The sequence below is a fragment of the Chanodichthys erythropterus genome, chromosome 9, assembly GCF_024489055.1.
Source record: "Chanodichthys erythropterus isolate Z2021 chromosome 9, ASM2448905v1, whole genome shotgun sequence".
Lineage (NCBI taxonomy): Eukaryota > Metazoa > Chordata > Actinopteri > Cypriniformes > Xenocyprididae > Chanodichthys > Chanodichthys erythropterus.
In genome coordinates, this window is record NC_090229.1 from 6,706,230 (window position 1) to 6,719,246 (window position 13,017).

Here is a 13,017-nt window from a genome sequence, read left to right on the forward strand (position 1 = left end):
TCTCTCCTCTCGAATGTGGCGTCTGAGAAGCGGCACTAATCTGAAACAGCTAAGGACAAATCTTCTGCCTTACACACAAACGGAGGAGATAAGAAAACGTATGAAAAGAAACTGCACTTATCTAAATCATAGACTAGCCCTTCTGCTGTCCCTCGCAGTGGCCAGCGTGTGTGTGTGTGTTGGATGCATGGTGATTGGACCTTCTCTTTCTACACTGATGTTTATATTTGTGTGATTCTCTGTGTTGTGAAGATATTTTTCTTGGATAATGTGCATGTAGATGCATTTTTTTGTACAGCTTACATGCCACTGTGGGTATCTGTAGATATGATTTGCATACTATGCATGCAGGTTTGCTTATCAGCATGCTTAAGTAATGATTCTATAGTAGATGTATAAAGTGCATGCAGTGTTGCACATCTGCATGCATGCATGAGTATTGATCTACTATCATTTGTATAATATGCATGCTGTGTTGCATATATGCATGCATATGTAATGGTCATGTAGATGTTATTTTTGCATGTTTGCACCAACGAGTAATGATCCTGTAGGTATTTTTGCTTAATGTGCATGCAGGGTTGCATATCTGCATACATAGGTAATACACAAGTCTGTTTAAATCTTGTTTTGTTTCTGTGAGTGTGTGTTGGATTCATGGTTGTATTATTCTCATTCTACACTGATGTTTGTATTTCTGTTTACTCTGTGTGTCATTGCTCTTTAGATGGTTGTATAACGTGCATGTAGGGTTGCATATCTACATGCATAGGTAATGGTCCCCGTCTGAGTGAATCTTTTGTGTGTTTTTTTATGAGCGTGTGTGTGTGTGTGTGTGCAGCAGGGGTTTAGAGGCAGCGCAATCACCAGGCAGAACAGAGTGGATCTATAAATTGATGGAATTCAAAGCCTGCAGCATCGATTACCATTATAACAAACAGCCAAGCCCAGAACGTCTGATTATTTTTAGACAAAGATTCTGTGCTCTCAGCAGCAATTCTGCTGATGCTGTCACACTCGCAGACATCTGCCTATGATTGCAATTAGATGGGATACAAAAAGAAAAATAATACCTCCATCTGCATTTTTTCCCCCTTGTTTCCCACAACCACCCACTTTTTTTTTTTTCAGTTCATTTCTGCTGGTCAAAACACTCTGGCTCACTGGTTGAGAACTCTCTTGCTTTTCCCACATGTCAACTTCCTCTCTTCCCTGCCGTCATCAGCGAGAGGTGCCATAGATTCTGTGGTAATCGATGGTAAAGATTTTTTCGAGCTCTATAGTGAATCTGAAGGTTATATCTTTGTATTCTAACAGTCTGTGTATTTACTGTACACTTTTTCATTTGTGGCCCTTCATTGCTTGTCTGGTTATTGTGGACGACAAGCTCTCAGATGCGATTTAGTTAACCCCTAGTTATCTGTTTTCTTTTTGGTGCTTTTATATATCTCAGTCCCTCGTAGACGTTCGGTTCAATGTCAAGTTCAACCGTCTGCTTTTTCTCGCCTCCTTTGCATATCCAAATGGGCGGCTCTATGGAGTTGGTCCACTGCACGTGAACATTAACGCCTCAGCCAATCAATTTTCCTCACTGGATGCTGGCCTCAGCAGGGCTGGTTTACCTTAGCCCCGCCCCTGAGTGGTTCCGCCCGCCCCCCTGACATCGGCAAAGCTAACTCATCAATTACAGATGGATGTTTGACTGGCACAGGCGTAATGACAGGGACTCAATATTGACCCAGCTGCCCACCACATCCTGAAAATACAGGCCTGATTGCCTTTTCCGTACCCTTAAAACGTCGAACATTTGACTGAAGATGTCTTCTTTTTACAAACACGTGTGGCTTTTTTTTCAATAATGTTCAATAGTGACATTTCTTTGTGGTTTCCTGGAACAAGGATGTGATTTAAAGGGCTAGTTCACCCAAAAAAGAATTTTCTGTCATCTTTTACTCATCCTCATGTCGTTCCAAACCTATATGACTTTTGCTTTTAGAGAACACAAAAGGTCAAATTTTGAAGTGTGCTTGAACTAAAGATTTTCAGAGAATACTAACTTAAATTTGGTCCGTTCTTCACACATTATATTAGTATTGACTTGAAGATGTGTAATATATCATACAAAATGTATTTACTTTTTTAATGCTTTCTTTAGCTTTAAAAATCATCCACTTATTCTGTTACTCTTGTGTTTCACAGAACAATGAAAGTCATACAGGTTTGGGACATCATGGTAAATGATGACATAATTTTTATTTTTGGCATGAAGAAACTTTATTTATGGAGTAACAAAGAAAGAAATGCTGGATTTGAACTTGCCCTAATCTCCATCCAATAATATTGGGCTTTTGTGGCCACCATTTTGTGTGTTGAAACCTTTAAGCAATGAGGATGATGATGATGAGGATGATGATGAGGATGATGATGATGATGATGATAATAATGAATTATTATTGTTGTTGTTATTAATCAACAAAATAAAATAATGATAATTATTATTTTGTTAATATTAATAATTACAATAATAATAATTAGTTATAAATATAAAAATAATTATTTTATTGTTGTTGTTGTATTTTTTATTTTTGCGTTCTCAAAATATGCAAACATTATTAGGATGATTATTATTATATTTATAATAATAATAATAATAATAATAATAATAATAATAATAATTATTATTATTATTATTATTATTATTATTATTATGTGAATTACAATAATAATAATAAATAGTTCAATAATAATAAATAATAATAAATAAAATAATAATTAATATATATTTTATTTTATTATTGTTGTTGCTGTATTTTTTTTTACATATTCTCAAATTATGCAAACATTATTATATTTAATAATAATTTATTAATGGCACCAAAATATAATAATAATAATAATAATAATAATAATAACTAACTATTATTATTATTATTATTATTATTATTATTATTATTATTATTATTATTATTTTGTTATTATTATTAATAACAATAATAGTGAATAAAGTTATATATAAATAATTATTTTATTATTGTTGTTGCTGCTGTATTTTTTACATTCTCCAAATATGCAAACATTATTATTATTATTATTATTATTGTTATAAAAGAATGAAGTAAGAAATTAGAAATGGACCAAATATTAATTATGTCACCAAGAAAAAGGTTAAAAATAGATAAAACGAGTGGAACTGATTAGTGGAAAATGAGGCATTTTTAATGCTATGAGGACTGTTGTTTATCATGAAAGTTTTCCGAGCGTAACCCAAAGCTAGTTTAGATCGCTCGTGTCAGACCACAGTTCATGCTTCTTATGAGTACTGTAATTTTCCTGCTTGGAACGACATTGACTAACATGGATCATCACCTGCTGAGCACGCTTGCATTAACAGACGTCTCGGAGCCTCAGTGCATCATGGGTAGCAGAGAAATGAGGAAGAAAAAGGGCTTTTGGCAAACGCAGCTGTAGCATCAGGTGGGTCTGATGGCTGTCTGAGCACAAATGAACAAACATTTAAAAAAAACAACAGAAGTGAAGCGTGCTGCAGTTTGTTCTTGAAAGGTGAGAGTGAGCAGGTTTATTTCCAGCTCCTGCTGATATCGTGTCTCTGTAGACGATGGAGGGAGCAAAGATGCTGTTTGTGATATGTCAGATGTCAAAACTATTAATAAAAAAGCTTTTCTTTTATATACTCCTACTGTTAGTGTTGCTAAAAGTTAAGCACAAGTTTCTGTAAATGCTTCTTAGCGGTGAAGTTTGTGCTCAGCCAATTAGCAGTGTTTGCTTCAGCATTGCTGTTGTTCACATTTGAGAGTTTGTTCAAATCCTTAATCATAAGTACTAAACTTCAGTGTATAACTCATCCTGCAATATTTCTGCTACAGATGTTGCTCAAATAATGCAGTTTTTTTGGCGTATCAATACTTTTTCTGATTTTTGCCTGGTAGAGGAAGTGGACTTTTAATTTGGACCACTAAATAACAAACCACATAGCACTAACACACTAAGAAGTCACTCATAATAGCTTAGCGACCATTCAAAATGAAGGTTCTATGGTATGGCATCGATGGTTCCATGAAGAACCTTTAACATCCATGAAACTTTTCCATTCCACAAAAGGTTCTTTATAGTGAAAAAGGTTCTTTAGGTTATTAAAAGGTTCTTTACACTAAGAAAAACAAAAGATTCTTTTAAGAACTGGTGACTGAAAGGTTCTCTGGGAAATCAAAGATGGTTCTTATATGGCATCAATGCGAAAAAAAAACCTTTTGAAACCTTTATTTTTAAGAGTGTAACAAGTGACCCAGAAACACAAACCGGCTGTTCAGATCCTCAACATCACACATCCAGGCTCTAGTGAAGGAAACAATGAGTTTGTTTTCTTATATTCTTCAAAAAATATAAAAATCTAAGGATTTTATACATGTTGAGTGTTTGTAGACTCTAGTTACTTGAATGTTGCAGTATTTTATTATGTAGAATGTTTATGTATGTAAAGTAAGAAATCAGGGTTAGTTCACCCAAAAATGACATTTCTGTCATTAAGTACATGTCGTTCCAATCCCGTAAGACTATTGTTCATCTTTGAAACACAAATGAAGATATTTTTGATGAAATCCGAGAGCTTCTGGCCTCCCTAAACACAGCAATGTCATTACCAATTTCAAGGGTCAAAAAGGTAGTAAAGACATTAAAATATTCCATGTCAGTCTCTTACGCTGTTTACGTTGTAAACACAGTGCAGTGCTTCTGGAAGACAAGAGATTTTTGAATAAAGTTGTTATTTTTGTTTTGTTTTTGCGCATAAAAAGTATTCTCATCTTTTATAACATAAAGGTTAAACCACTGTAGTCACATGGACTATTTTAACAATGTCTTTACTACCTTTCTGGACCTCGAAAGGGGTAATAACATTGCAGTCTATAGGGAGGTCAGAAAGATTTCATCAAAAATATCTTAATTTGTGTTCTGAAGATGAACAAAGGTCTTACAGGTTTGGAACGACATGAGGATGAGTAATCAATGACAGAAATGTCATTTTTGGGTGAACTAAACCCTTTAAGAATGGAAACAAAGAAGGGCAACTGCTGGAAAAAAAAGAGCTAATGTTTAATTCCAAACACACAGTCCTACATATTTATTTAGAATTAGGGTCATGCCGTTTAGCTCACCTGCTCTTGTAGATGTACAACGCTTCTTACGCACTACAAAGTCATCTAATAGCACAAAGCTTGTTATTGGCTTGATACCATCAGCGTTTGATGGCTTTTCTAGATCTGTGAAGCACCACAAACTCATTGTTGACACTCAGATGTTTCTCCATCTAGACGTTCTCATCCAGACGTCAGTCAGATAGATTAGCAGTAGTCTGCTTACAGCTAATAGAGGTTAAATGAAGCATCTCAGGCCACGAAACTCTTCCTGGCCCTGAACAATTATGGCTTAATTGCACTCTGTAAATTAATTCTCTAAAAAAAAAAAAAAAAAAGCATTTAAATGTTTTTCATTGTACGTTGATCATAGTGTTTCTACTTTAGTGTCTTGCCAGCTGTGCAGAACTTGAGAAAATGATGCTGTCATGATGTTTTCAAAGCTCAGATACTCGTTGTTTTGTGCTGTACTGGTGTCTAAAGTCCCTCTGGAGGTCAAATAATCCACTTTACTATGTTGTTTATTAAACAAGTGTCCAAGTGTTAAACACAGACTGGCCATCCAGATCCTCCTCATCACACTTCTAGACTCCAACAAAGAGTTTGAAAAGCATCCAAGCAGTGGCGCAGAAAGCCGTGCCGTAAATCTGGGGCTGCGTTACAGCTTTTGTCCTCAGGAATTCTTCCTCTCCCATTAGATAATTTTCTAAATTGCCTTTAAGTAAGAGTACAGATTAATTAAAATATAGTAAATTTAATTTGATGTCATGTACAAATTTGGTACAGTAATTGAAAAGCCCTCTCCCTCATTTTTTTAGTTTTAGTTTGAACAGAAAGACCTTTGACTGTGAGAGAATGCAGAGAAGTTTTATATATTTAATATAAATTAAGTTTCTTATGCTCAACAAACATTTGATAAAAAAATACAGTAAAAACAGTAATATTGTGAAATATTAGTGCACTTTAAAATAGCAGTTTTCTATTTTAATATATTTTAAAATGTAATTTATTCCTTTGAGCAAAGCTGAATTTTTAGCATGTCACATGATCCTTAAAAAAATCATTCTAATATCTTCTCAAAAAACATTTCATATTATTATCAAAAAAGAATGTGTGTATGTATACAGTGCTCGGCGTAAATGAGTACACCCCATTTTAAACAATATCTCAATGCACAAAAACAACTTCCAAAATGCTGACAAGACTAAGTTTTATAAAACATCTGTTTAACTTATAAAAATAAGGTTAATAATATAACTTAGAGAACAAAATTTTCATTTTTTCTCAAATTAGGGTGATGCACAAATGAGTACACCCTCTGGAGCAAAGCTAAATTTTAGACTACAGATGTCTAATTTAACACAGATTCAACCACAGGTGAGTCTAATTATTCATTACACAGGTGTCCAGCAGACAGTTGACTATAAAAGGGTGTTAAAACCCCTTCCCATTTCATGCTGTCAGCAATGGCACCACATGGAAGAGAAATGTCACAAGACCTGAGAAAGATAATAATAGTTTTTGTTGTGGGATGTACTCATTTTTGCATCACCCTATTTTGAGTAAAACTGAAAAATGTGTAATCTAAGATAAATTATTAACCTTAATTTCATGTTATAAGTTAAACAGATGTTATAATAAACTTAGTCTTGTCAACATTTTGGGAATTGTTTTTGTGTTCATTGAGATATTGTTTAAAATGTTACTTTCCAAAGGGGGTGTACTCATTTACGCTGAGCACTGTATGACTGTATGTGTGTGTGTGTGTGTATATATATATATTTTTGATATATTTTGTTTAATAGCAGTACATAGCAATACTTTCTCATATTGATTTTGTTAGTGCTGACTTCTCTACAGTCGTCCATATTTCAGTCTTTCTGCTCACCAGGTCAACTGCATAAGATGGATATTGGTGAATATTCAGCGTTCCTGTGCATGTGCCATCTCTCTCTCCCCCTCTCTCTCTCTCTCTCTCTCTCTCTCTCCCCGTTCTTCCATGACTGTTGCAGAGGTATTGATTATTTTGGATTCTGATTATCTAAAAGGCCTTCTGCTACTGTAGGCATTGGATTTATTTTGGTTTAATTATTAATGGGGCTGAGCTTACAGTAAGCAGTCGCCTTCTATCAGATCATGACGGATTACATGGTTAATATTCAGCAGCATATATTTATTTATGTATGTACTAAGCTGTGTATGTGAGTGTTGGCAGGCCTCTCTAAAGCATCTCTCTCTCTTTCTCTTTGTCTGTGTAGAGGGAGCTAAATTCAGTGGCGGCACAACTAGCAGGCCGACAGGAAGAGAGCGAGGACTCCCATAAGCACCTGGTGGAACTGAGCCGTGAATTCAAGAAAAATGTCCCAGAGGTGAGTGGGAGAGCGAGAAATGGCTTGGTGTGTGTGCAAAAAGTCTTAAGGGAGACGTTCATCTAGTCAGTTTCGTGTTGATAGACCCTTTCAAGGTTTTACCTGAGATAGCAACCAAGTTGTTTCAGCTATTTTTTTTTTTTTGTCTTTTTGACCCTCATTTCCACCTCTGTTTGTCTGCTTTTCCCCTCATTTTCTGCCTTCCTTCTCATCTGAACTCCTCCTCTTCTCATAAGAACTTTTTGAGCCAATCACCTGATCCGTAAGAGTCATGTGACTAATTATTCTGGAGCAGTTGGAAAATGACATTATGACAACACTGATTGGCTGAATTTGGCACTAATGTATGTTGTGTAAATAAATTTGCCTAAATATTTATTTAAATTATGTACATATTTATTTACATGTACATTAATAATATTATATAACAGAAAATGTAGTATTTTTGTCTTGAAAGCAGTTATTTTTAAAGCAAAAACACGCTTCATTTAGATTTTTTCCCCCCAGAAAAGTAGAAAAAATATATTATGTCATTTTACTTTTGTCACTTATTTTTTTAGATATTTGGAATGGAAACAAGACAAAAATATTAAGTAAAAAAAGCATTTTTGCGGTGAATTCAAGATATATTTATTGCAATATAATCAAATATTATTGATGATATACATTACTGTTCAAAAGTTGAGGTCATTAAGATTTTTTTTAAAGGAAATTAATGATTTTATTCAGCCAGGATGCATTAAATTTACCAAAAATGGCATTTATAAAGTGAAAGTAAAAGTAAAAGTGACATTCCATTTAAAAAATGCTGTTCTTGAACTTTCTATTCATCAAAGAACCCTGAAACAACAACACGAAGCGGCACAGTCATTTTTTTTTTACATTGATAATAATAAAAATGTTTCTCTACATTGATAATAATAAAAATGTTTCTTGAGCAGCAAATCAGCATATTAGAATGATTTCTGAAGGATCATGTGACACTGAAGACTAGAGTAATGATGCTGAAAATTCAGCTTTGATCACAGAAATAAATTGCACTTTAAAATATATTCAAATAGAAAGCACTTTAAATTGTAATATATTTCACAATATTACTGTTTTTAATGTATTTTTTATGAAATAAATGCAGCCTTGGTGAGGAGAAGAGACTCTTTAAAAATCATTACATCGCCTCAGTTTCTCTGCTGTTGTCTCCACCCCTCTTGTTTGTCTCCGCCCCTTTCCACATTCTGTTCTCTTCTTTACTCCTACCCTTTTGGCTCCTCCCATTTTGTGCCTGCCCTCATTTCTCCACTTCCAGTATGAGCCATTGCTACTCTAGTTAATATTCCTGCACATGTGTCTAGTTTCTGTAGTTTCAGAACCCTCTCTCAGACTGTCACTCTGCATGTCTATTTCACTGAAGGCATACAAACCAATTCGTCCCTCCAGTTTCAGCACTAATAGTGTAACACAGAGTATCTGGTGTTTATTGACGTTACTTGTCACATCCAGCCTCATACCCAACAGAGCAGTCTGACATCAGCAGTTAAGCTTCCAGAACCTTCATCAAAACCCGAATAAAACCCCCCAGAAAATGAGCAGGCCGTTCCCATGGAGAGAAATCCTCTGCCGAATGTCTTTAAGTTCAAGTCCCTCTCCGTTTAAATTCCCGTCACTCTAATCTGGAGCTGCGCCTCCAATTCCTCTTCAGGTAAAGGTGACGACGGGAGAAATGCTTGTCACGCATCTCTCATTATACGCGCTTTGACATTTTACATTTTTCCTCGTTAGCGGCCTTTCCTTTTCAGAAGCTGCGTTTGAAGCTTCGACACGATCCACCGTCAGACCTCTCGACTCAGAAGCCGAACTCCTCGTTTGCTTTCCACTTGACACAAATGTCATCAGTGACAATCAGAATTTACAAGATTAGCAAATGTCTGGAGCGGATGGGGGCTCATGCTAGCCGTATCGTTACAGATTTTGGCGTATAATGAACATAAACAAAGCATCATTAATGGATTGACGGGAGAATCAGATGAGTTATTTGTGTTAATGGAGAAGTTATTAGTGTCTTCAGCAGAAAGTTCTGGGATCAGTGAAACATCTATAAACAACATATGTACATACTTTTGATTGCCAGTTTTTTTTTAAATTTTATTTTTGGATTTTCAATTTGACATACATATACAATAATGCACATACAATAGAAATCGATGAGGCTAAATTGTTTGCTGAGTTTAAAAGTGGAACTCATTCATTTGTATGGAAACTTGTTTCCACCACTAAATAAAAAAATAAAAAAAGGGTAATGGTGTCTTTGTCACAGTTCTGACTTTGCGTGATATAAAGTCAGAATTGTGAGATATAAAGTCAGAATTGTGAGATATAAAGTCAGAATTGTGAGATATAAAGTCAAAATTGTGAGATATAAAGTCAGAATTGTGAGATATAAAGTCAGAATTGCGAGTTATAAGAATTGAAATATATAAAGTCAGAATTGTGATATATAAAGTCAGAATTGTGAGTTATAAATTCAGAATTGTGAGGTATAAAGTCAGAATTGCGTGATATAAAGTCAGAATTGTGAGATATAAAGTCAGAATTGTGAGATATAAAGTCAGAATTGTGAGATATAAAGTCAGAATTGCGAGTTATAAGAATTGAAATATATAAAGTCAGAATTGTGATATATAAAGTCAGAATTGTGAGTTATAAATTCAGAATTGTGAGGTATAAAGTCAGAATTGCGTGATATAAAGTCAGAATTGTGAGATATAAAGTCAGAATTGTGAGATATAAAGTCAGAATTGTGAGATATAAAGTCAGAATTGCGAGTTATAAGAATTGAAATATATAAAGTCAGAATTGTGAGATATAAAGTCAGAATTGTGAGATATAAAGTCAGAATTGTGAGATATAAAGTCAGAATTGTGAGATATAAAGTCAGAATTGCGAGTTATAAGAATTGAAATATATAAAGTCAGAATTGTGAGATATAAAGTCAGAATTGTGAGATATAAAGTCAGAATTGTGAGATATAAAGTCAGAATTGTGAGATATAAAGTCAGAATTGCGAGTTATAAGAATTGAAATATATAAAGTCAGAATTGTGAGATATAAAGTCAGAATTGTGAGATATAAAGTCAGAATTGCGAGTTATAAGAATTGAAATATATAAAGTCAGAATTGTGAGATATAAAGTCAGAATTGCGAGTTATAAGAATTGAAATATATAAAGTCAGAATTGTGAGATATAAAGTCAGAATTGTGAGATATAAAGGCAGAATTGTGAGATATAAAGTCAGAATTGTGAGATATAAAGTCAGAATTTGCGAGTTATAAGAATTGAAATATATAAAGTCAGAATTGTGAGATATAAAGTCAGAATTGTGAGATATAAAGTCAGAATTGTGAGATATAAAGTCAGAATTGTGAGATATAAAGTCAGAATTGTGAGTTATAAAGTCAGAATTGCATGATTTAAAGTCAGAATTGTGATATATAAAGTCAGAATTGTAAGTTATAAAGTCAGAATTGTGAGGTATAAAGTCAGAATTGTGAGATATAAAGTCAGAATTGTGATATATAAAGTCAGAATTGTGAGTTATAAAGTCAGAATTGTGAGGTATAAAGTCAGAATTGTGAGATATAAAGGCAGAATTGTGAGTTATAAAGTCAGAATTGTGAGATATAAAGTCAGAATTGCATTATATAAAGTCAGAATTGTGAGATATAAAGTCAGAATTGCGAGTTATAAGAATTGAAATATATAAAGTCAGAATTGTGAGATATAAAGTCAGAATTGTGAGATATAAAGTCAGAATTGTGAGATATAAAGTCAGAATTGCGAGTTATAAGTATTGAAATATATAAAGTCAGAATTGTGAGATATAAAGGCAGAATTGTGAGTTATAAAGTCAGAATTGCATTATATAAAGTCAGAATTGTGAGATATAAAGTCAGAATTGTGAGATATAAAGTCAGAATTGTGAGATATAAAGTCAGAATTGCGAGTTATAAGAATTGAAATATATAAAGTCAGAATTGTGAGATATAAAGTCAGAATTGTGAGATATAAAGTCAGAATTGTGAGATATAAAGTCAGAATTGTGAGATATAAAGTCAGAATTGCGAGTTATAAGAATTGAAATATATAAAGTCAGAATTGTGAGATATAAAGTCAGAATTGTGAGATATAAAGTCAGAATTGCGAGTTATAAGAATTGAAATATATAAAGTCAGAATTGTGAGATATAAAGTCAGAATTGCGAGTTATAAGAATTGAAATATATAAAGTCAGAATTGTGAGATATAAAGTCAGAATTGTGAGATATAAAGGCAGAATTGTGAGATATAAAGTCAGAATTGTGAGATATAAAGTCAGAATTTGCGAGTTATAAGAATTGAAATATATAAAGTCAGAATTGTGAGATATAAAGTCAGAATTGTGAGATATAAAGTCAGAATTGTGAGATATAAAGTCAGAATTGTGAGTTATAAAGTCAGAATTGCATGATTTAAAGTCAGAATTGTGATATATAAAGTCAGAATTGTAAGTTATAAAGTCAGAATTGTGAGGTATAAAGTCAGAATTGTGAGATATAAAGTCAGAATTGTGATATATAAAGTCAGAATTGTGAGTTATAAAGTCAGAATTGTGAGGTATAAAGTCAGAATTGTGAGATATAAAGGCAGAATTGTGAGTTATAAAGTCAGAATTGTGAGATATAAAGTCAGAATTGCATTATATAAAGTCAGAATTGTGAGATATAAAGTCAGAATTGCGAGTTATAAGAATTGAAATATATAAAGTCAGAATTGTGAGATATAAAGTCAGAATTGTGAGATATAAAGTCAGAATTGTGAAATATAAAGTCAGAATTGCGAGTTATAAGAATTGAAATATATAAAGTCAGAATTGTGAGATATAAAGTCAGAATTGCGAGTTATAAGAATTGAAATATATAAAGTCAGAATTGTGAGATATAAAGTCAGAATTGTGAGATATAAAGGCAGAATTGTGAGTTATAAAGTCAGAATTGCATTATATAAAGTCAGAATTGTGAGATATAAAGTCAGAATTGTGAGATATAAAGTCAGAATTGTGAGATATAAAGTCAAAATTGTGAGATATAAAGTCAGAATTGTGAGATATAAAGTCAGAATTGCGAGTTATAAGAATTGAAATATATAAAGTCAGAATTGTGAGATATAAAGTCAGAATTGTGAGATATAAAGGCAGAATTGTGAGTTATAAAGTCAGAATTGCATTATATAAAGTCAGAATTGTGAGATATAAAGTCAGAATTGTGAGATATAAAGTCAGAATTGTGAGATATAAAGTCAGAATTGTGAGATATAAAGTCAAAATTGTGAGATATAAAGTCAGAATTGTGAGATATAAAGTCAGAATTGTGAGATATAAAGTCAGAATTGCGAGTTATAAAGTCAGAATTGTGAGATATAAAGTCAGAATTGCGAGATATAAAGTCAGAATTGTGAGATATAAAGTC

At 33.1% G+C, this 13,017-nt stretch overlaps 1 protein-coding gene across 1 annotated transcript in view; it reads left to right on the plus strand.

Moving 5' to 3' along the window:
* Positions 1–13,017, plus strand: part of cux2b (cut-like homeobox 2b) — a 171,314-nt gene that overhangs the window by 64,114 nt on the left and 94,183 nt on the right. Inside the window, exon 2 of the mRNA XM_067393496.1 lies at positions 7,409–7,519. Within this exon, the coding sequence (XP_067249597.1) occupies positions 7,409–7,519 (111 nt within the window). The remainder of the gene's footprint in view (positions 1–7,408; positions 7,520–13,017) is intronic.